At 33.6% G+C, this 22,152-nt stretch overlaps 3 protein-coding genes across 7 annotated transcripts; 2 read left to right on the top strand and 1 right to left on the bottom strand.

Moving 5' to 3' along the window:
• The first annotated feature begins 2,192 nt into the window (after nt 1-2,192).
• On the top strand, nt 2,193-3,208 carry LOC111425497 (peroxiredoxin 2-like). The gene is made up of 3 exons (XM_023059564.2): nt 2,193-2,317; nt 2,428-2,572; nt 2,625-3,208. The coding sequence occupies exons 2-3, from the start codon at nt 2,439-2,441 to the stop codon at nt 3,079-3,081; spliced, it is 591 nt and encodes a 196-aa protein (XP_022915332.1). The 5' UTR covers nt 2,193-2,317; nt 2,428-2,438; the 3' UTR covers nt 3,082-3,208.
• Nucleotides 3,209-7,667: 4,459 nt separating this feature from the next.
• Nucleotides 7,668-16,651, top strand: LOC111425483 (very low-density lipoprotein receptor-like). Of its 5 annotated transcripts, XM_023059530.2 has the most exons (10): nt 7,668-7,877; nt 11,066-11,182; nt 12,244-12,366; nt 12,421-12,543; nt 12,592-14,207; nt 14,261-14,459; nt 14,550-14,654; nt 14,975-15,081; nt 15,256-15,399; nt 16,129-16,651. In XM_023059530.2, the coding sequence occupies exons 1-10, from the start codon at nt 7,730-7,732 to the stop codon at nt 16,171-16,173; spliced, it is 2,727 nt and encodes a 908-aa protein (XP_022915298.1). In that variant the 5' UTR covers nt 7,668-7,729; the 3' UTR covers nt 16,174-16,651. The 5 variants fall into 5 exon arrangements, with proteins under 5 accessions (XP_022915298.1, XP_022915296.1, XP_022915294.1 ...); XM_023059528.2 differs by having other exon boundaries at nt 12,244-12,543; nt 14,550-14,630; XM_023059526.2 differs by having other exon boundaries at nt 12,244-12,543.
• Nucleotide 16,652: 1 nt separating this feature from the next.
• On the bottom strand, nt 16,653-21,876 carry LOC111425492 (Ubiquitin-like activating enzyme 5). Its single transcript, XM_023059556.2, has 4 exons — nt 21,678-21,876; nt 17,583-17,915; nt 17,332-17,518; nt 16,653-17,281 (listed from the first exon to the last, which is right to left on the bottom strand). Exons 1-4 carry the CDS (start codon nt 21,812-21,814, stop codon nt 16,781-16,783), a joined length of 1,158 nt encoding a protein of 385 aa, XP_022915324.2. The 5' UTR covers nt 21,815-21,876; the 3' UTR covers nt 16,653-16,780.
• Nucleotides 21,877-22,152: the final 276 nt, after the last annotated feature.

Raw genomic sequence — 22,152 nt, 5'->3', positions numbered from 1 at the left:
AGTATCATGAACCATACAATAAGTCTACCCTGCTTGAAATTTATGGAAGAAATAATCTCGGCCGATTTCGAAGACGTCGGCCGCCCCAAGTATCATGAAACATACAATAAGTCTACCCTGCTTGAAATTTATGGAAGAAATAATCTCGGCCGACTTCGAAGATGTCGGCCGCCCCATGTATCATGAACCATACAATAAGTCTAAAATAAATTTATGGAAACTTGGGGCGGCCGACGTCTTCGAAGTCGGCCGAGATTATTTTTCTTAATTTGTTTGAAATTTATGGAAGAAATAATCTCGGCCGACTTCGAAGACGTCGGCCGCCCCAAGTACCATGAACCATACAATAAGTCTACCCTGCTTGAAATTTATGGAAGAAATAATCTCGGCCGACTTCGAAGACGTCGGCCGCCCCAAGTATCATGAACCATACAATAAGTCTAAAATAAATTTATGGAAACTTGGGGCGGCCGACGTCTTCGAAGTCGGCCGAGATTATTTTTCTTAATTTGTTTGAAATTTATGGAAGAAATAATCTCGGCCGACTTCGAAGACGTCGGCCGCCCCAAGTACCATGAACCATACAATAAGTCTACCCTGCTTGAAATTTATGGAAGAAATAATCTCGGCCGACTTCGAAGACGTCGGCCGCCCCAAGTATCATGAACCAGAGTGGGCGGCCGACGCCTTCGAAGTCGGCCGAGATTATTTCTTCTAAGACGCTGCAGCTTGATACCATGTTGATACAAAACGAGATAGTTTCTATAGATGACTGGCATTTTGATTTTGATCTATTCGGCCGCCCCAAGTATCATGAGCCATAGTTAGGGCGGCCGACGTCTTCGAAGTCGGCCGAGATTATTTCTTTCATAAATTTCAAGCAGGGTAGACTTATTGTATGGTTCATATTACTTGAGGCGGCCGACGTCTTCGAAGTCGGCCGAGATTATTTCTTCTAAGATGCTGCAGCTTGATACCATGTTGATACAAAACGAGATAGTTTCTATAGATGACTGTCATTTTGATTTTGATCTATTCATGTATCCATAAACTCTTTCATGACCGTCTTGTATCCGAAATGGATACTGATTGAAATTAAAATTGACCAAAATTGACAGCTATCTGAATGACAGATCAAAACTAATACCAAATTATTATTTATCGCCTTAAAAATGATTTTCATGTTCATCACATAGAAGAAAGCGAAATTATGAAAGAAAAACAAAAATATAGTATTAACTTAACCATCCGTATCTTCGTTATTATTAACAATTTAATTAAGATAAATTAGGTTAAATCATAATAATTTAAAGTAAGAAATTCACTGTATATATTAACATAATAAATTAAGAATGTTTTTTTCAAAATCTTCTCTATTTACACAAACAAAACGTTTAAAACAACATCTTAAAATCCATGAACTTGAAATGTTTCGCTTTGAAATTTCGTTGAATCTTACGACGTATAGATGGCGATAAATAAATTGGTGTAGTTATAAACACGTATTATAACAATAAATATTTGCATAACGCCTAGTGGTCGTAAATAATCGATTATGATCCTTTTCCGTTCCCATTCCGTTGTAACAAGCCAAAAACGCGGTACCACGAAAAGATAAGCAACCAATCGGCGTGAAAATGTATGCTCAATTAATCGATTATGAAAACAACAGGTTATACACACGCCGAATTTGAAATAATCGATAGTATTGTAATATTAAAATCTATGCAATTGTTACAAAAACATGAGTAACGTTAGAAATATGACGTAAAATTATGAAATTATAATAATCGGATTCTTATCTTTGCACATAGTTTTATATCAATGTACGTGATTAGATAGTACAAAATAGTATTTTAAATACATGATTGAATAAAAAAATTTTTTTATTAATTTATTTGAAATCATATGAAATAGCCAAGGGGCTCGCCATTGAAGGTTCTAGAAGGTTAAAATAAATGCTTATTGAAGGTCATAGATATAGTTACAATAAAAAATTTCTTTTGGGATTTCTTTATTGATTTATTAAAAGTAGAAGTGTTGGGCGTTAAAAGTTTAATTTGACTTTTATAATAATTAAAAGTAGTGGGTGCCGTCCGTCCTTCGTAACGTCACGAACGTAACCGAACGTTACACGAAAAGGGACGTTGTATAACGGGCGAAGTACAACAATAGATGTAAGTAGACGAGTGCGAGTGAGAAAGGAGAAGCGAACGTATATGAAACCGTGCAGAACGGAAACGAACCTATTCTAGTGCGATCCATCGCGTGGTCTTGCCAAAGTTTTTTTCTCAACTTTTTCCTACGTAATTACCAAGTAAGTATCAACGTGTTACACCTCAAATTGTTTCTTAAGATCCCTGTAATAACCCGGTATAAAAAATAACGACTGTAAAACGATATTTAACGAGATAATTCGATTTTTAGTAGTTACCACCATGCCGGTACCAGCTCTACAAAAACCAGCCCCCGAATTCAAAGGGACAGCTGTTGTTAACGGACAATTCAAAGATATCAAGCTCTCTGATTATAAAGGACAATACGTCGTAATTTTCTTCTACCCTTTAGATTTGTAAGTAAATTTTTTTTTTCTATTTCATAATTACATAAATTTTTTTTAACAGTACTTTTGTATGCCCAACGGAAATTATTGCGTTTTCCGACCGTTTCGAAGAATTCAAAAATATCAAAACGCAAGTTATTGCTTGTTCAACAGACAGTCACTTCTCTCATTTGGCTTGGGTGAACACCGCCCGTAAGCAAGGTGGTCTTGGAGAAATGAACATCCCTCTCTTATCAGATAAATCCTGCAAAATCTCCCGAGATTATGGCGTTTTAGATGAAGAAACTGGAATTCCATTCCGCGGATTATTTATCATTGACCCAAAGGGTAATCTTCGCCAAATCACAATCAATGATCTCCCCGTAGGAAGATCCGTTGATGAAACTCTCCGCTTGGTTCAAGCCTTCCAATTCACCGACGAACATGGTGAAGTTTGCCCGGCTGGCTGGACTCCTGGGAAGAAGACCATGAAACCAGATCCATTGAAGAGTAAAGATTACTTTGAAACCGTTAACTAAATTTCGCTTTAGAGTATTTTTCTTGTTTTGTTTTTTTTTATATCTCGTTTCCTGTACGAAAAGTATTATCTACTATTTTTTTTTCGTTATTAAACTGATTAATAAATAAAGTATTCAGCAGTGAGAAGATATTTTGATTCCTCTGATCTTTAATGGATTACTTTTCGCTTTATCTTACTTAATCATACGATAAAAAATGGATCAAAGTAATAAAAAACTTAAGATAATGGAATTTTGAAACAACTTCTAATCATTACGTCGCGTGGCGTCACGGATTAAAAATCCGATTTTACTTTGTTATGTAATCAATACGAAATTACCCGTGTCCGTTTTTTTTTTTACAACATTTTATAGTTATTTACATTTTATTATGTACCTCATCAATAATAGGTGTCAGAATTAATATTTTAAATTTTTATTTTTCGGTTAGTTTTGCTATTTAATCATAGATGAGGCTTTTAAATTTAATTATTTAAAAAAAATATATATATAGATGCTTAGTCTTTGTGTTTTTGCCTAATCCCAACCCGATGGTTCTTAAACGGACGAATTTCTTGCTATTAGGGGTGTTATTTTATCTCCGAGCTTGATACTTTCTTTGTAGCTATGATATATTGTTTCTAAATTGGTAATTTATATACATAAATGTTTATTTAATCGATGATTTTCTTCTGCCATCACATTTTGCAACTTCGAATAACTTCTTCTTCACCACCGTGATGTTATTTCCGCCCGTTTTGTTTCTGATGACCATAACACTGTTCCTGGGCTTAATTTTGCTTCTACCCATAATAACAGAAACAATTCCTAAGATAATAGTTCCGAAATCATTTTCAATATACACTAATTATAAGAAAAAAAATTGGTTCTTAAACTTATTCCTAAGCATGGGCTACGAATGGTACTGCTTATCTTCAACGCAAGACTAGGATCATTCCTGACACAATGGAAGATGTCCTAGATAACTATGCTGCTGAAACTAAATAAAATCACGAGTACTTACTCATCATAGTAAATAAAAAATTAATTCCTAATTATCAATTTGGGTTTAGGAAACAGCATGGTACTATAGAACAAGTGCATAGAGTAGTGAAATCAGCTAGGATGCCCTAGAGGTCAAAAAATATTGTACAGCAATTTTTTTAGACGTGTCACATGCTTTCGATAGAGTATGGCATGACGGTCTTATAGCCAATCTTAAAACCTATCTACCTTATGCAGTATGTACATACACTATTGGAATCATATCTGATTAAGAGACACTGTAAAAGAAGTAATTGCCCAGCGAAGGTCCAAATACCTGCAAAGTCTGCAAATTCATTCAAACCGATTTACAAAAAATAAAAATAATAATAAAAAAGAACGTACTAACCATGCATTAATATGGTTTTATTTTGGACCTACTATTGAGCGGGTTCCCACAGTGTTATTATTAATTCCTAATTATGAATTTGGGTTTAGGAAACAGCATGGTACTATAGAATAAGTGCACAGAGTAGTGAGATCAGCTAGAGATGCCCTAGAGGCCAAAAAATATTCTACAGCAATTTTTTTAGACGTATCACATGCTTTCGACAGAGTATGGCATGACGGTCTTATAGCCAATCTTAAAACCTATCTACCTTATGCAGTATGTACATACACTATTGGAATCATATCTGATTAAGAGACACTGTAAAAGAAGTGATTGCCCAGCGAAGTTCCAAATACCTGCAAAAGCTGCAAATTCATTCAAACCGATTTGCAAAAAATAAAAATAATAATAAAAAAGAACGTACTAACCATGCATTAATATGGTTTTATTTTGGACCTACTATTGAGCGAGTTCCCACGGTGTTATTATTAATTCCTAATTATCAATTTGGGTTTAAGAAACAACATGGTACTATAGAACAAGTGCATAGAGTAGTGAGATCAGCTAGAGATGCCCTAGAGGCCAAAAAATATTGTACAGCAGTTTTTTTAGACGTGATACAGGCTTTCGACAGAGTATGTCATGACGGTCTTATAGCCAATTTTAAAACCTATCTACCTTAACCAGTATGTACATACACTATTGGAATCATATCTGATTAAGAGACACTGTAAAAGAAGTAATTGCCCAGCGATTCATTCAAACCGACTTGCAAAAAATAAAAATAATAATAAAAAAGAACGTATTAACCATGCATTAATATGGTTTTATTTTGGACCTACTATTGAGCGAGTTCCCACGGTGTTATTATTAATTCCTAATTATGAATTTGGGTTTAGGAAACAGCATGGTACTATAGAACAAGTGCATAGAGTAGTGAAATCAGCTAGGGTGCCCTAGAGGTCAAAAAATATTGTACGGCAGTTTTTTTAGACGTGATACAGGCTTTCGACAGAGTATGTCATGACGGTCTTATAGCCAATTTTAAAACCTATCTACCTTAACCAGTATGTACATACACTATTGGAATCATATCTGATTGTGAGACACTGTAAAAGAAGTAATTGTCCAGCGATTCATTCAAACCGACTTGCAAAAAGTAAAAATAATAATAAAAAAAAACGTACTAACCATGCATTAATATGGTTTTATTTTGGACCTACTATTGAGCGGGTTCCCACGGTGTTATTATTAATTCCTAATTATGAATTTGGGTTTAGGAAACAGCATGGTACTATAGAACAAGTGCACAGAGTAGTGAGATCAGCTAGAGATGCCCTAGAGGCCAAAAAATATTGTACAGCAGTTTTTTTAGACGTATCACATACTTTCGATAGAGTACGGCAGGACGGTCTTATAGCCAATCTTAAAACCTATCTACCTTATGCAGTATGTACATACACTATTGGAATCATATCTGATTAAGAGACACTGTAAGAGAAGTAATTGTCCAGCGATTCATTCAAACCGACTTGCAAAAAATAAAAATAATAATAAAAAAGAACGTACTAACCATGCATTAATATGGTTTTATTTTGGACCTACTATTGAGCGAGTTCCCACGGTGTTATTATTAATTCCTAATTATCAATTTGGGTTTAAGAAACAACATGGTACTATAGAACAAGTGCACAGAGTAGTGAAATCAGATAGAGATGCCCTAGAGGCCAAAAAATATTGTATAGCAGTTTTTTTAGACGTGTCACATGCTTTCGACAGAGTATGTTATGACGGTCTTATAACCAATCTTAAAACCTATCTACCTTATCCGGTATGTAGTCAGAAAAAAAAGAGATGCGTCGACGTTTTTTCGTATAGGCCGTCCAAATTACACAAAATCCCATATACAGTATGTAAAATGAATCCCGAAAATGTAATTTGGACGGCCTATACGAACGAAAATCGACGCATCTCTTTTTTTTCTGACTGTACATACACTATTGGAATCATATCTGACTAAGGCTCACTTTTACCACCTCTTGATAAATTTAACCGATAGATAATTACCATGGTTACAGCGATTTTAAGCGCTCTCATTGGCTAAGAACGCCAGTTTATCTATCGGATAAGCGAAGTTTCAAATAAATAATAATAAAAAAGAATGTACTAACCATGCATTAATATGGTTTTCTTTTAGACCTATTATTGAGCGGGTTCCCACGGTGTTATTATTGTTATTATTTTTGTTGTATTATTAAACATACTGTTTATTGTTGTTGTATGCGATATATTGCAGTAATAAAAGGAAAATTAAAACAAAAAAAATACATGATTATTTTAAGATTTTAATTTTTTGTAAAATTTTGAATGTTGCGCCATCTATTATCAGTTTCAAATAATAATCTTAATTCCGCATTGGAAAATAATAAAAGTAGAATAATTAAATGATGTTTATAAATAACCACATTAATTTTATAGATGAGTATCGAAATCGAGATTATTCTGGAAAACAAAGACCACCAACACTTTAAATGTGTGTTTAAACTCGATTAAATCTCATTTAGGTTGAGCACGTCTTCATTAACAAAGGATCCGAAATAAATATTTATCTTATTTGATTTAATTTGATACCTACATAAATATGTAATATTTCTAAAATAATAAATAAGAATCTCGGACCAGAATGACGTCGTAAGTCGCGCACATGGGATTGTTGAGAGGGGATCGCGGTCTAATGGAGTAAACATGGATACTCGAACCTTATCTTTCTTATCCACTCAAAATCTTGATTGTCATTTAATAAGTAATATAAACTAAAATTTATCCGATTAATATTATTTTATTGCTTTATGATTTAAAAATAACTAAATTTATTAAATACACATATTTTTCTAAGTGTAGACACATAAAATCATTAAGATATCAGATTAAATTATTAGAATTAAGATGACCTGAAAACGTAAAACGTTATTTTGGCATTTATACCCCATATCGAAATTGAAACGAAATTGAAACGAAATTGAACGAAAGATGTTTATAGAAGGATAAGATAAAATAAGAAATTAATAAAAAATCGCTAAGTAAATAAAGAGTGTATTTTTATGATGTATATCTATTATTTAGTAAAATAGTTGTGATTAGAGAATATTGAGATATTTTGGGCTGGTGTCCCACCCTTTTGCCATTGGTACGGCGTTTACGGCGCATACTCCGGGCAAACTGTTACTATATCGTGGGCAAAAGGTGTCGCAAGCGGACGTGGAACCGAACCCGGCCGCAATTAGCGGCTATTCAATGAAAAAACTGCCATGTAAAACACGTGCCCAGTACGTCGCCGGACTTAGTACGTGGTTAAAACCCACGGGGCGCGTAGTTATGTGGAGGTACCTGCTCATCAGTGTTGTGCTAGTGAGTGCCTCGACGGAGGACATTTCATCTTACGGTAAGGATTTTTTTTTAGATGCGCCAATGATTTTATATACAATTTCATAGAGAAGTTTTCAATGACAATTGCAAGTGATTCCCGTGGACCGAGACGCCATGAGGCATCACCTGATGTTTTGGACGCCCCACTCTTTTATATTGACTCTCTACTTCTCGACTCTGTGTCTGGAGTACACTTCTACTTTTTTTTTTATTTCAAAAATAGTCATACAACACTTTTCATTTAATATTTCGATTTTGAGATTGCGGGAGCAACATCTCCCATAGTGAATCGATAACGCTGCGAGGCGCCCTGACGTACATAAAAAAGAACGAAAATTATTTAAAGCCTTTCAGGCAAAACGTATTATATTTTTAATTAACTTTCAGTGACGTCGGTTTGTTTACACGACGCCGTCCGTTGAATTATATTATCTCTCTCTTCTATAAATATATCTATTGACTCTTCGCGCCTCTCCACCCTGATATCGTCACCTTCCTCGGTGGCGCTCGTTTTACGTCATCCGGGAGGAGAGATACAGATAAAAAGTACCCCAGAGTTTCACCCCAATTCTAATCGCATAAATAACACCGAAACCTGACGCATTCAAACGACTAATGCTTATTTATAAGTTTATTATTTTGTGCCCAGAAATGCGAACTCCCGGACTAACTGGGTGTGGATTTTTTTAAAATAACATTTGACTCATAATTTTTCACAAAAAAAAGTGGTGCGTTTAAATAAATTGATAATCAGCAACTTTCTTAAATTCTTCGAATTCCATTAAATTAATTTATTAACTAATTAGAACATTTCAGCAAAATATTTCTCTGTAAGCATTTCCTATTAAACGATTACATCTGAATCATTCCGTTTATCTTAAGACCACGATGAAATAAAAAAATATATAAACACAGATAATGTTAATAAAGAATTCATTCATCATTTTTTCCTTCATCCTTATAATATAACAAATTCATAAATTCAAAACAAACAATTTTTTTCATAATAAATTCTTATCAAAAACAAATTCAACCTGAATCTTAACCTTGAAGATGAAAGATACTGAAACAGTCATTAAATTGAAACGTACGATGTTTATGCCTCGCATAAAATTATTTATATAAGACGCATTAAATTGCGTCACTAACATACTCATTTCCTTTTAACACAAAAACTTTTTTTGATTATTTTAACATGTATTGTATTTAAAGAAAAAACCTGTTTAATTTTTTTATTTTTCTTGTTCAAATAGAATTTGTTTTTGAAAATAATTGACGTCACCACAATCACAGTTAATGCGATAAATTGGAAAACCACAAAATGATTTCATTTTCATTCTTGTTAGGTTTTAATCGAATCTTGTAGCGTTTCGAATTAATAACTGGTACATCACAAATTATATTTAACAATTACCTTGAACGGTAATTTATGATTGAAAATACTTATATATATATTATTTTTAGAATTTTAAACAATAACATAATAATTATTCACTCATTGCTTCATATATTTATATATTATTATCTACACTATTGCGTATGCAGTGCGGCATGATATAAATACAATTAAGTGAGTTGTATTATAAATCATTGTGTTTTGTGATTCCGAACTTTGCCCATATTATGACACTAAAATACAGCGTGTTAATTAATTATCGAACCCGACGTCATCAAGTATGCAACCAATATCACAGTACTAGTATTACAATACGGATACTGTGATATTGGTTGCATACTTACAATGATGACGTCGGGTACGATAATTAATTAACAACATTTTTTTTTGATTATTTTAACATGTATTTAAAGAAAAAACCTGTTTAATTTTTTTATTTTTCTTGTTCAAATAGAATTTGTTTTTGAAAATAATTGACGTCACCACAATCACAGCTAATGCGATAAATTGGAAAACCACAAAATGATTTCATTTTCATTCTTGTTAAGTTTTAATCGAATCTTGTAGCGTTTCGAATTAATAACTGGTACATCACAAATTATATTTAACAATTACCTTGAACGGTAATTTATGATTGAAAATACTTATATATATATTATTTTTAGAATTTTAAACAATAACATAATAATTATTCACTCATTGCTTCATACATTTATATATTATTATCTACACTATTGCGTATGCAGTGCGGCATGATATAAATACAATTAAGTGAGTTGTATTATAAATCATTGTCACTAAAATACAGCGTGTTAATTAATTATCGAACCCGACGTCATCAAGTATGCAACCAATATCACAGTACTAGTATTGCAATACGGATACTGTGATATTGGTTACATACTTACAATGATGACGCCGGGTACGATAATTAATTAACAACATTTTTTTTGATTATTTTAACATGTATTTAAAGAAAAAACCTGTTTAATTTTTTTATTTTTCTTGTTCAAATAGAATTTGTTTTTGAAAATAATTGACGTCACGACAATCACAGCTTATACGATAAATTAGAAAACCACAAAATGATTTCATTTTCATTCTTGTTAAGTTTTAATCGAATCTTGCAGCGTTTCGAATTATTATTTATTAATAATAACTGGTAACATCACAAATTATATTTAACAATTACCTTGAACGGTAATTTATGATTGAAAATACTTATATATATATTATTTTTAGAATTTTAAACAATAACATAATAATTCTCATTGCTTCATATATTTATATATTATTATCTACACTATTGCGTACGCAGTGCAGCATGATATAAATACAATTAAGTGAGTTGTATTATAAATCATTGTGTTTTGTGATTCCGAACGTTGCCCATATTATGACACTAAAATACAACGTGTTAATTAATTATCGAACGCGACGTCATCAAGTATGCAACCAATATCACAGTACTAGTATTGCAATACGGATACTGTGATATTGGTTGCATACTTACAATGATGATTAATTAACACACTGTATGTACTATACGAAATTTTTAAGCCTCATCTTATTTCATACACAAAAAAAATGAATTGACACTGTGACAACGTAATTTTTGAACTGTATCTTATTTCTTATACTTTTTATTAATTCTATGTGAAATTTCGTTTCTGCAACTCATCATTTGAGGTTGATCCAATTTTTTCTATTATTATGGACATAATTCATTCTTCATTCTGACTTCATAACTTTGTTTCTTACACTCATTGGAATTTAGCTTATTATTATATTATTAATTTTTGTTTCAGCTCCTTGCAGTATAAAACAATTCACATGTCTCGACAAGAAATGTATACCGATGTCGTATACTTGCGACGGCGAGGAAGACTGTGATGATGGCTCAGATGAACCAAAAAATTGTACTGGTAAATTAGAAATTAAAATTAAGTTAGATTATTATTTGTGTGTATATTGTTTGAGATGAAATGAGATGAAAGACAATGAGCGATAATTACGTAAGAATAGTCTGAGTGACACTTTGATATGAAAATAAAAGGAAGTGATAAGAGTTTAACGATTTGTAATTAGCTCTTCCGTTGTTGCGTTACGCGAAATGGGTGCATAGGTCGCGTTGGTTTGTGATGTAAATAGAAAAGATCGTCTTTGTTCGCTAAATAGACGGGGACTGAAAATAATTGATAGTTTCGGTCAGACGAGCAAACGTGGATATCCATTGCGTCAGATGCGATCGTTTCTTCGGGCGCAGTTTCGTTTTGAACGGTTCTTGTCAATAAGATAGCGATATTACGTCAGATACCTGTTGTTGCTGAAGAGGGGGCGCCTTCAGTTTCAGTAGTTTAAGTGCGAGATCAAAGCCCTGTTTACTCTCAGTTCATCAACAGCTTTTAGTCGGACATCAACCAAGATGTTCCGATACTTCATTGTATTTTTATTTTGTGTTGATTCTGTTAAACTCTTTTATGTACCAGAGCTACCTCACGGTAAGAATTTTTTTGTTTATTATAAGTTATTTAGGTTTAAAAAGTTTCTCGTTCGTCAACATTCTTTTCAGAGACGTTTCACTTTTTATCCATATAAGACAAAAGCGGAAATCATTCGTTGGTCCTTATCGGTTAAAAATTGACACGCTTAAACGATAAAAGCACGTTTACAAAAACAACCGACTTTAATAATCGTCACTCAAAATTTAAGACATAATAATAGCGAAACTGCGTCCTGTTATCTTAATCATAACAATAACAATAACTGTTTATTTTATACTTCTTATTATAACTTGATACACAGAAAAAGATTTAATTGAACGCCTTTCTAATAAAGTTTTTTGCAAAAAAAAACCTGAAATAATAACGTATTATTAAAAGCACTTGAAACCAATTTTCTTTAATCATTTTACGTTCGATACACGTTGCGTAATTTGAAATCGTTTTTATGGCACACAACGTGATTAATTTTTCTTTGATTTTAGAAACGGTAGTTTGTCCAAATAATCAATTTAAATGCGGAAACGGAAAGTGCATTCCAGCTCATTGGCAATGTGATAACGAAAAAGACTGTAACGACAACAGCGACGAAGACGAAACTAAATGCCGTATGTTAGAAATAAAAAATGTGTTGAAAAGATTTTTGATTTTTTATTATTTAGGGCAAAAAGTTTGTGGGGCAGACGAATTTACTTGTAGATCGGTTCGAGGGGAATGCGTACCTTTAACGTGGATGTGCGACGCAAGCGAAGACTGTTCAGACGGCTCTGATGAAAGATCTTGCAGTAAGTAACAATTTAACTTTATTAATTTAATTACAAAAAAATTTTTAGATGAAACTTGCCGATCAGATGAATTTACATGCGACGATGGCCAATGTATTCAAAAACGGTGGAGATGCGATTTAGAATACGATTGTAACGATCATTCCGACGAGCGAGATTGCCCTCCCGTATCTTGTTCTCCAGACACCCAAATCCAATGTTCCGATACTTATTGCATAACGAATTTGTGGCGGTGCGATGGCGATAAAGACTGTGCGGATGGTCGGGATGAAAAAGATTGTCCGAACACGTTTTCATCGTCATTTTGTTTATCCCATACTTTCGATTGTGGCGATCATTTAACGTGTATTCAAAAAGATTACCTTTGTGATGGAGCTAAAGATTGCCCAAATGGGATAGATGAGTCGCCGATTCACTGCGAAAATATAACTTGCAGAGCGGATCAATTTCAATGCAAAGATAAGAGTTGTATATCGGGAAATTTGCACTGTAATGGAAGGAATGATTGCCCTGACGGTAGTGATGAGAAAAACTGCGACAACCCCCATTCAAAATGCGACCCAAAGACACAATTCGATTGTGGGGGTGGGTCGTGTATCCCTCTGAACAAAGTTTGCGATGGTCATCAAGATTGCCCAGATTGGGAGGACGAGCCGAAAGATAAATGTGGAAAAAACGAATGCAACATTCAAAACGGTGGTTGCTCGCATAAATGTATTAATTTACCGATTGGTTATCAATGTGTTTGTAACCCCGGCTATAAATTAATCGATAACAGAACGTGCGGAGATATCAACGAATGTGAAATCCCTGGAAGTTGCTCGCAAAATTGCATCAACGACAAAGGAACGTTTAAGTGCGAATGCGAAAACGGCTACATCAGAGACCCTAGAGATCTAACAAAATGCAAAGCGGCCGAAGGACACGCATCTCTTCTCTTCGCCAGACGAAAAGATATAAGAAAAATTTCGTTGGATCATCATGAAATGACAAGTATAGTTAATCAAACGAATTCGGCAACAGCTTTAGATTTTGTGTTCCGAACCGGAATGATTTTTTGGAGCGATGTAACCGATAAAAAAATATACAAAGCCCCTATCGACGAAGGTAACGAAAAAACAGTCGTTATAAACAATGAGATAACAACATCCGATGGTTTGGCCGTTGATTGGATTTACAATCACATTTATTGGACTGACACCGGAAAAAACACCATTGAGTTAGCTAATTTCGAGGGTCAAATGAGGAAGATTTTAATTAAAGGCGATCTCGAAGAACCTAGAGCAATCGCGTTAAATCCTTTGGACGGGTGGATGTTTTGGACCGATTGGGGGAGCGAGCCAAAAATCGAAAGGGCTGGAATGGATGGTTCACATCGTGGCACAATAGTTTCTTTTGATATTAAATGGCCAAACGGATTAACTTTGGATTTAGTTAAAAAGCGGGTTTATTGGGTCGATGCTAAACTAAACGAGATCTCGTCTTGCGAGTTCAACGGAAGCGAACGCAAACTTATTTTGGCGTCGTCCGAATCTTTAAGACACCCGTTTTCAATAACTACATTTGAAGATTGGATTTATTGGACCGATTGGGATAAATCCGGAGTTTTTAAAGCTAATAAATTTACTGGGAAAAATGTTACTGCAGTTACATCAACACAAATGGTAATTAAAAGTTAATTGAAAAGTTTTTTGGGTTATTATTTTTTTAATTGAAGATTCAAAGTCCGATGGTAATTCATGTGTATCATCCTTATCGACAACCTGATGGTGAAAATCATTGTCAAGCCGTCAATGGTCATTGTTCGCATTTATGTTTACCAGCTCCAAGGATAAATGTAGATTCACCCAAGATTTCGTGCGCTTGTCCGGAATCGCTGAGGATGTTACCGGATGGTTTAACTTGTGTCCAAGACGGTGAGTGGGATTCTTAAAATATTAGATATTTTCATCTTACGCGTTTTATTTTTTTTATATACATTTTGTTGTTGATATTTTTGCATTTAGCCGAAACAGTTACGACACCAATAGCCGTTACGACACAAACAGATAACAATACGGTCTCTGAAACCGAGGTTGTTACGAATCGTGAGTACCAGTCGACGACAGACGGTTAGTCATTTTGATCGTTTATTTTTTCTGAGTGCCCCTCCCCACAGTCTCGTTTTATTTAATCCTCATTTTTCCCACATTTTTTTTATACTCCCGAATGGTGGCGGTGACAAGGTGATGGGGCATATTTACAAAACTAACGCAACATCCTATGTAAAATTTTCTTTCTTTTTTTTTATTTTTCGTTCTTCTCCGCTTTGTACCTTTTTAGTTTTCGAGTGTTTGCATCTACCTTCTGTACATATTCGATTAACAGAATACGATACAAATGTGTATTTTATCACGTTTTTATTTACTTGTTTTTATTTTTATTGTCTTAGGTACAGTAAATAAATCGTATCCGATTAATGGCGATGGAGCTGATACCGGAACGGTGGCTTACATCACCGTGGGCGTAGTCTCCGTATTTTTGATTGTCATTGGAATCGTAAGATCAAATATAATATATACTGTTAGAAATAATTCACGAGCACACCCTGTATAATCTGAACGCGTGTGCCTAGGGCAATGAAATTTGGTGGTTCAGATTATATAGGATGTACTCGTGAATTATTTCCAACAGTGTATTAAAATAAATCATTAATTTTGTGTTTTCGTTTAGATTGTTTATTTAGTATACAAACGTTATTTACACCGAAACATTACTTCGATGAATTTCGACAATCCAGTCTACAGGAAGACGACAGAAGATCAATTTTCGTTGGAGAAACCGACCCGCATGTATGCGAGCACAGTCGGAGAAGAGGTAAGAGCACTGACGTTGGATTGCAACGCAGGCAATTGCAGATAATTCAATTAAATAGATGTCCCGATCAAACTTATTAATCCTATCCATCAGTATTAGCTTTTAAGTGAATTGCATTCATATTTTTGTAATCACTTATGACGCTGTGCCAAAGTAAAAAAAAATAATAAGAAAATCAGTAATTGCTCTACATTGTCGAATGTACGAGGTGATTTGTGGTCGATATATATTTAAATTGAGTTTTGGAAATTAATATTATTATAATTTATTTTTAATATAAAAATGATTTGTTTCCGCTAGAAATAATTAATTAAGGTGAAATTAATACAAAACAATTTTAAGCTCAAATTCTTATAAAAATATTAACTACTAAATTTAAGATTAATTTCTTTTAGTTAATTTTTGTATTAACTCAATTTAAAAATATCTTTTTACCATGAATCCCGCGTATATATAAATAATATTTCGACGTGTGTATAACAGTACTCTTGATGTTCACTGTAAAACCATCGACGTGTGAATTTTATGATGTTAGTTAGTTTCGAGTCATGCGCATATTATTTTTCTTTTGTTTCATGCATCTTATGATTAAGATTGCCGGTGAGTAGTTTATTACGTAGATAGCGTATTAGATTCATTCGCTCATTTGCTTTTATGTCCCATCGTTTTCCTTTAATAAATTTGCGAATATTTTAATTATTTTAATTTGATGAAATTAATTTTTTGTAGGCACAGGAACCACTAACAAGTGCCAACTGTAATGAGTTTGCGTAAGAAAGCTACCTAGTCTATTCCGTGAGTGCTCAACAAGAGAAAGACTAACTTCAGCCAAATCTCCAAAGATTCTATTAGAAAATTGTGTACATTGTTTATTATTAATTTTTTTTAGTATCGTTACTTGGATTCGCAACATCACATGTATTTGTAAGTGTAAAAATAAATCGGATCAATATAATACTATGTGTTCTAGAAGAATTAAAAAACTAATTCTAATTTTATTCCTACGTTTAAGTGTATATAACGTGCCCAGGCGAGGTTCTTTAAAAACGCTAGATCTTGGATCTCGTCGTACAGTTGTAACTTGTTATTCCTCTTAGCTCTAAGTAACGTTTCTATATTTATTTATATGTGTATATAGTGTCATAGAACTTTTTCGTATATCTGTTGCTATAGTTTTAAGTTCACAAAATTTTTTTAAAAAATTGTTTCTATACGTACAATGTGAAAAATAAAATAAAAAGAAACACTAGAACTTTGTTATATCTTTTCTCAAAAACCTTTATTTATTTGCATCAAATATAAAATTAACTTCATAACAAAATATATTAAAAAAAAATGGAATAGCACATCATGGAGTACATCGCAGATAAATATTCATTGCTTAAAGCGCTTTCATAGCCGCCATGAGATCTTCTAACGTATCAGTAGGAGTTGGTTCAACGCCCGCTTCAACATCCCCACTTTCAGGTGCCTCATACGCATATGAAACGCCTTCACCAACCTTTGCCTTTTCCTCAACGGGTATACATTCATCTACCAAAGAAATTCCCCATTCGTTATCTTCATGTAAAGGTTTTTCTTCAATCACTTCAACAGCTTTTTCTATTTTCGGTTTCGCGGCAAATTCCTTTTGTCGCAATCTACAGTTAGCATCCTCGCAGTTTGGATTTGGTTTGAGCGTCATCGTCGGGAAAAAATCGTTTAACGCGCTATATCCCAAATAAGTCGATACTTCGCCGAATTCTAAAAGATATTTTAAAGTGTTTTGAACTAAGAATCCCGCTACAATTCCCATCGTTGTTGGTAAACTGGCCGCGCAAACTCCGTCGCGTTTTAAAGTTTTTTCATCGATGTTTGAGGCTACTATTAATGGAGGTGCACACTAAAAAATTTCAAATTTAGGATTTAATTTATTTAAGGTATTAAACGTACAGCAAAACAGGCAGTTTCTCCTGGTTTTATAAACTGTATATGTCCCGATACGGCGTTTTCAGCTACACCTGATTCGAACCAATTTAAATTTAATTCGTTACAAGCAGTATTAATAGCGTATCTAGCTTCAAAATTGTCTACGCAACTCAACACTAAATCAACAGGACCTTTAGTTAAACTGCCAGTTCTAAAAGCAAAATGTTAATTAATTAATTAATTAATTAAAGTGTGTGAATAATTTTAAAACTTACGATATCGTGTCCATAAAATTCTGAAAATTATCTACAGTGGTAATATTATAATTATAAGTCGATATGTCAACGTCTGGATTAATATTTCTTAAAGTTTCCGCGGCCGCTTCAACTTTACTCAGACCCGATTGGTGTGGTTGAAAAAATAACCGATTCATATTCGCCATTTCAACTTTATCGTAATCAAAAAGAATCAAACGTCCGATTCCACAGCGCGTTAACATTTCTGCCGTCACACTTCCAACGCCACCAACACCGACTACCGCGCAAGTAAAGAGACGTATATTTTCGTAGTTATTTACTATTCCCATACGTTTCAATGCCATTAAACGACTAAAATTGTATAGGAAAAATCAATAAAATTTATTGTTTTGAATTAACCTATTAGTGCATAGTATAAGTCTTGTTTTATCTTTTATTAATCATCAAAATTACAAAGCTACCTAAGCTAATAATATAGGTAAAAAGTCTCCACAATACCAGATTGCGAAAAGTTAGTTATATTGGCTACAGTTTATTTTAATTAGTTATAGGTAAAGAATGTTGGGTAAAATCAGTTTTGGTGTCAGGTTATGAAACTGCACAATGTCGGGTAGATTAGGGAAGGTCTTGAAGTGAGAATCTTAATGTCATAATCAAGCAACTTTGTGATGATAAGTCTTCTATGTTGGTACTGCACCACCAATAATAAGACATCAGTATACTCTTCCACATCCAGATCGGTTTTTATGACAGTCATAAATAAAAGTCGGGGTGATTTTTGCCCGCTTGAGTACTTGAAAAGATTTATAACAGTCAGACAAAGACAGGGTCGAATTTAAATTTTTTTAAACTAAAATTTAATAAAAAAACCAAAGTTTAGTTATAACAACTAAAATTTAATTATAAAAACTAATATAAAAGTCTTAGAAAAAAATATATTAATTTTAGGAATGTCTAAATAATAGAATAACAAAATTTTAAAGAATCTAATTATCCTCCGCTCTTTTTTGTAATTAGACAATGCATGCATTCTCAAAACATTTCTTAGAAAAAATATGTAAGGTACAAGAGGGTAATAAGGGACACCTAAGAATTTTTTTAAATTTTTTCGGAATGAAACTCTTTTAAATAAAAATAAAATATATTCGCTTATCAAACTATTTATAAAGTACAAAATGTAACTAAAAGAACGTCGGTTGTATACATAGCAACCCTGTAAAAAAATATTATGTATTCAACATGTGTGGTCGTTATTCTCTGGCTCGGCTGAAAATAAAGCCCATCATTAACATTAGTACAGTTTTTTTGATTTAAACAAGTCTTTTGTAACTTCTTGAGCCCTATAGTTTAAGGCCTTTTTTCTCGGCCTAGTACACTTTTTTTCTGGTAATTCAGGCGTTTTCAGTATATTACTGAACGCATTTTTTTCATTTGATTTTGAAGGTCCAGGCAGATCTTCGGCTCTCTTTCGAGTTATGTTGCCCATCAAACGTGTACGAAGTACAGCCAACGGTATGTTCGCGTCATCGTCAGAACTGGACGACTCCTGGTTGCCGACAGCAGGACTAGTTAACAAAGAAGTCGATGAAGTTTGATTTTCAACTGGCCTACATACCGAAGACGGTGCATACGCCAGTAACTCTAAAGCCACTGGTAATGTTGGCTACGGACATACACTTTTCCCATACCGGTGTAAAGATATGTGAAAATCTGTCTTTAGTCAGCTTACGATCTGGTTTTTGATCCCAATACGTCATCAACTCCTCGTCCCAGAAATGTTCAAAGGACTTAAACACTGCTAGGTAAACAAAACAGAAGAATCTCCAATTCTTCAGCCTTCTGTGCAACCATCATATCAAGATGCGACGTAGCACCATCAAAAATCAGAAGAACGTTGCCTGTGGGTTTGTACTTTGCAAAATGTTCTAGCCATTTGCAAAACAGTTCGGTAGTCATACTACCTTTTGGGCTCATTAACACAGCTGACCCAGCAGGAAGACCATCTTGAAAAGTAGGTTTCTGACGTATGTCCTTAAAAAGAACCATGGGTGGTATTGCGTTACCCAAAGCGTTAACGCATGTCACAACAGTTGAGTTTTCCGCATGTTCTTGAGCTACAAGATGAACTCTTTTGGTTCTTTTTAGGGCCAACACGGATTGCTGATGATGCAATGTTAAGCGGCAGCCCTTTTCATCCATATTGAAAATTCGCTCAGGTGTATGTAACATTTTATTCTTTTCAAGAGTGAATCGTAATTTTCTGAAATAATCGTTAACAATAAAACGATTTAATTTCTGAGCTCTTGCTGGATTCATACACTGTGCGCGACGCTTACTTAAACGTGGGTGACGTTTTAGGAAGGCGCTGAACCAATCCTTTCCAAGAATTTGGTTATTTTTCTTTTTTTTCAAGTTAATTCCGTTTGCCTTAATGAAGCTGTATACATTTCTCCGAAGTGATTTAGGTGTCAAGGGTATACCAACTTCCGCCAGTCGGATTATTCTGTTTTCTAGATCTTTGATAAAATTGGTTTCCTTTCCAATGATCTTTCTGTAGATCCACTCTGCATATGAGCTCTTAACGTACGCCGCGGAATTTTCGAACGCCTTTCAACTTCCCTCTGGGAAAGTCCTTGTTGAAGGAGTTGAAGGGCTTCTTCCATCATTTCTGAGGTCCAATTGGCTCGGATACCTCTACACGGTTTTCCCATCTAAGTATCAAAACACAGTTCCGGAATGTTAGCGTGTTGTAAAATAAGGCCTAACTACCTAGAAATACAGCCCAGGGTTGCTTTCTGTTAATAAGGCCCGGGCGTTATTTCCAGACAAGTAGCGTTAACCAGAAAAAATGTTTGCGCGGAAACCACACATAACCTAACATTAGCAATCATAAGTATATTTAATGCTCTTTCATTGCCACCAAGTGTAAAATATGTAATTACTTACGTTACAGGCTCACAAGTCAACACTCTCGACAATGACTTATAAAACCAATAGCTTATAAATCTTCGCTATCACTATCACATGAACGGTTACCCTAACAAACGCAACTATAATCGTGACAACGATTACATATAGTTGTGCTTCGTCTTGACTCGAATGCTGGCCTCGTTTATGCTTGTTGGCGAGATTTTCGAACATGGGCCTTATTATCAGCCGGGCCTTATTACCCTCTTGTACCTTACTTAATATTAAAAATACAACAAATAAGAGAATAATGAGTATTTATATCCTCTTCAGATCCCAGGTCCATTTTAATGGACACTTTGTTTTTATACCATTATAATGTTAAATTATTGTTCTATGCTTTGGGAAATATATTTTTTTTTTAAATTTCAAAAAATTTATTTAAGCTAATTGACCTCTGTGAAACCGTTGGCAAAAATTTCAAAACATTCTGTTGCAGGGTTTTTTGTGGGATCTGAAGAGGTTATATCACCCTATTATTTTTCTACAATTTGCAAGTAAAGAGTGTTCTTTAATGCGGCCCTGAGTGAGGAATCCCAGCATTCTACAATGGGAAACTACCTGGTGCAACCCCGTCTTTGTTCATTTTACAACTACAGTAGGAAAGTGAGAGAGTCATAAAAACCGATCGCCGAGTGGAAGACTATACCATGTGAAGTCAACATAGAGTATGTTTTATTTTCCATATTTTACTAGTAACTGTTTCTAATACCTGTTATATTATTAGCACCTGGAATAACTTACTAAAATTTTTTATATTTTGTTATCATTTGATTTGTATATTAATTTGGTATATTCTTATTTGATAATTACATATTTATATTAATTTAATATTTGTACTTCTTAATTCTAAAAATATTTGATTCAAAGAGGACCATACTATTACAAAGAAAAATCAAAAACAAATAGAAACTAAATTTATAACAAAAATATCTTCCAACATTATGCACTAATAGGTTAATTTATACTATAATAGTATCATTGAGTTCTTAACCTAATTGTGTAACTTAATATCCTTTTTACACCTTATCTAAACATTCTTTTGATATCACATCCCTAAAATTATATTTAATTCCACGATTAAAGTAAAATTAAACAATACCAATTTGTTTTAAATGGGAATGTCCTCAAAACATTTATTCTCACCTGTATGGGTTTGAATCCACAACTTCTGAAGACATATTTTCAATTTTTTGTCTTGCAGGAACATTTCTAACATCGTCTTGTTTTGATTCAGACCCACTTTCCTTCATGGTTACCTCTAAATCTTTATTTACAGACATTTTCGGCGACTGACCAGCATATGGGCTAAACTAAAACACGTTATTTGACATGAAATGAAACACCGACAGCTAAAGATAACTTCATTATCGGCTAAAATTCGGGTTTAGTGTGGTGTTTTTATCATAGATGGTGTTGATGATGTTTTTATTATTTTTAATTTTAAATAAATTAATAAAAATTTAACAATTTTTATTAACGATTTAGTTAAATTATGATTTTTTTTAAATTTACTTTGTTGTTTGATAAATATATAGGTTAATGAGAAGATAACGATTGGTTTACATAAACCGTAAGTGTTTTTGGGTGTTTAGTAATTATAAACATTTAGTATAAGTTG

The sequence above is a fragment of the Onthophagus taurus genome, chromosome 8 (assembly GCF_036711975.1).
Source record: "Onthophagus taurus isolate NC chromosome 8, IU_Otau_3.0, whole genome shotgun sequence".
In the NCBI taxonomy this organism is placed as follows: domain Eukaryota; kingdom Metazoa; phylum Arthropoda; class Insecta; order Coleoptera; family Scarabaeidae; genus Onthophagus; species Onthophagus taurus.
Note: the sequence above shows the minus strand (reverse complement) of the source record. Positions and strands in the feature narration are given on the sequence as shown.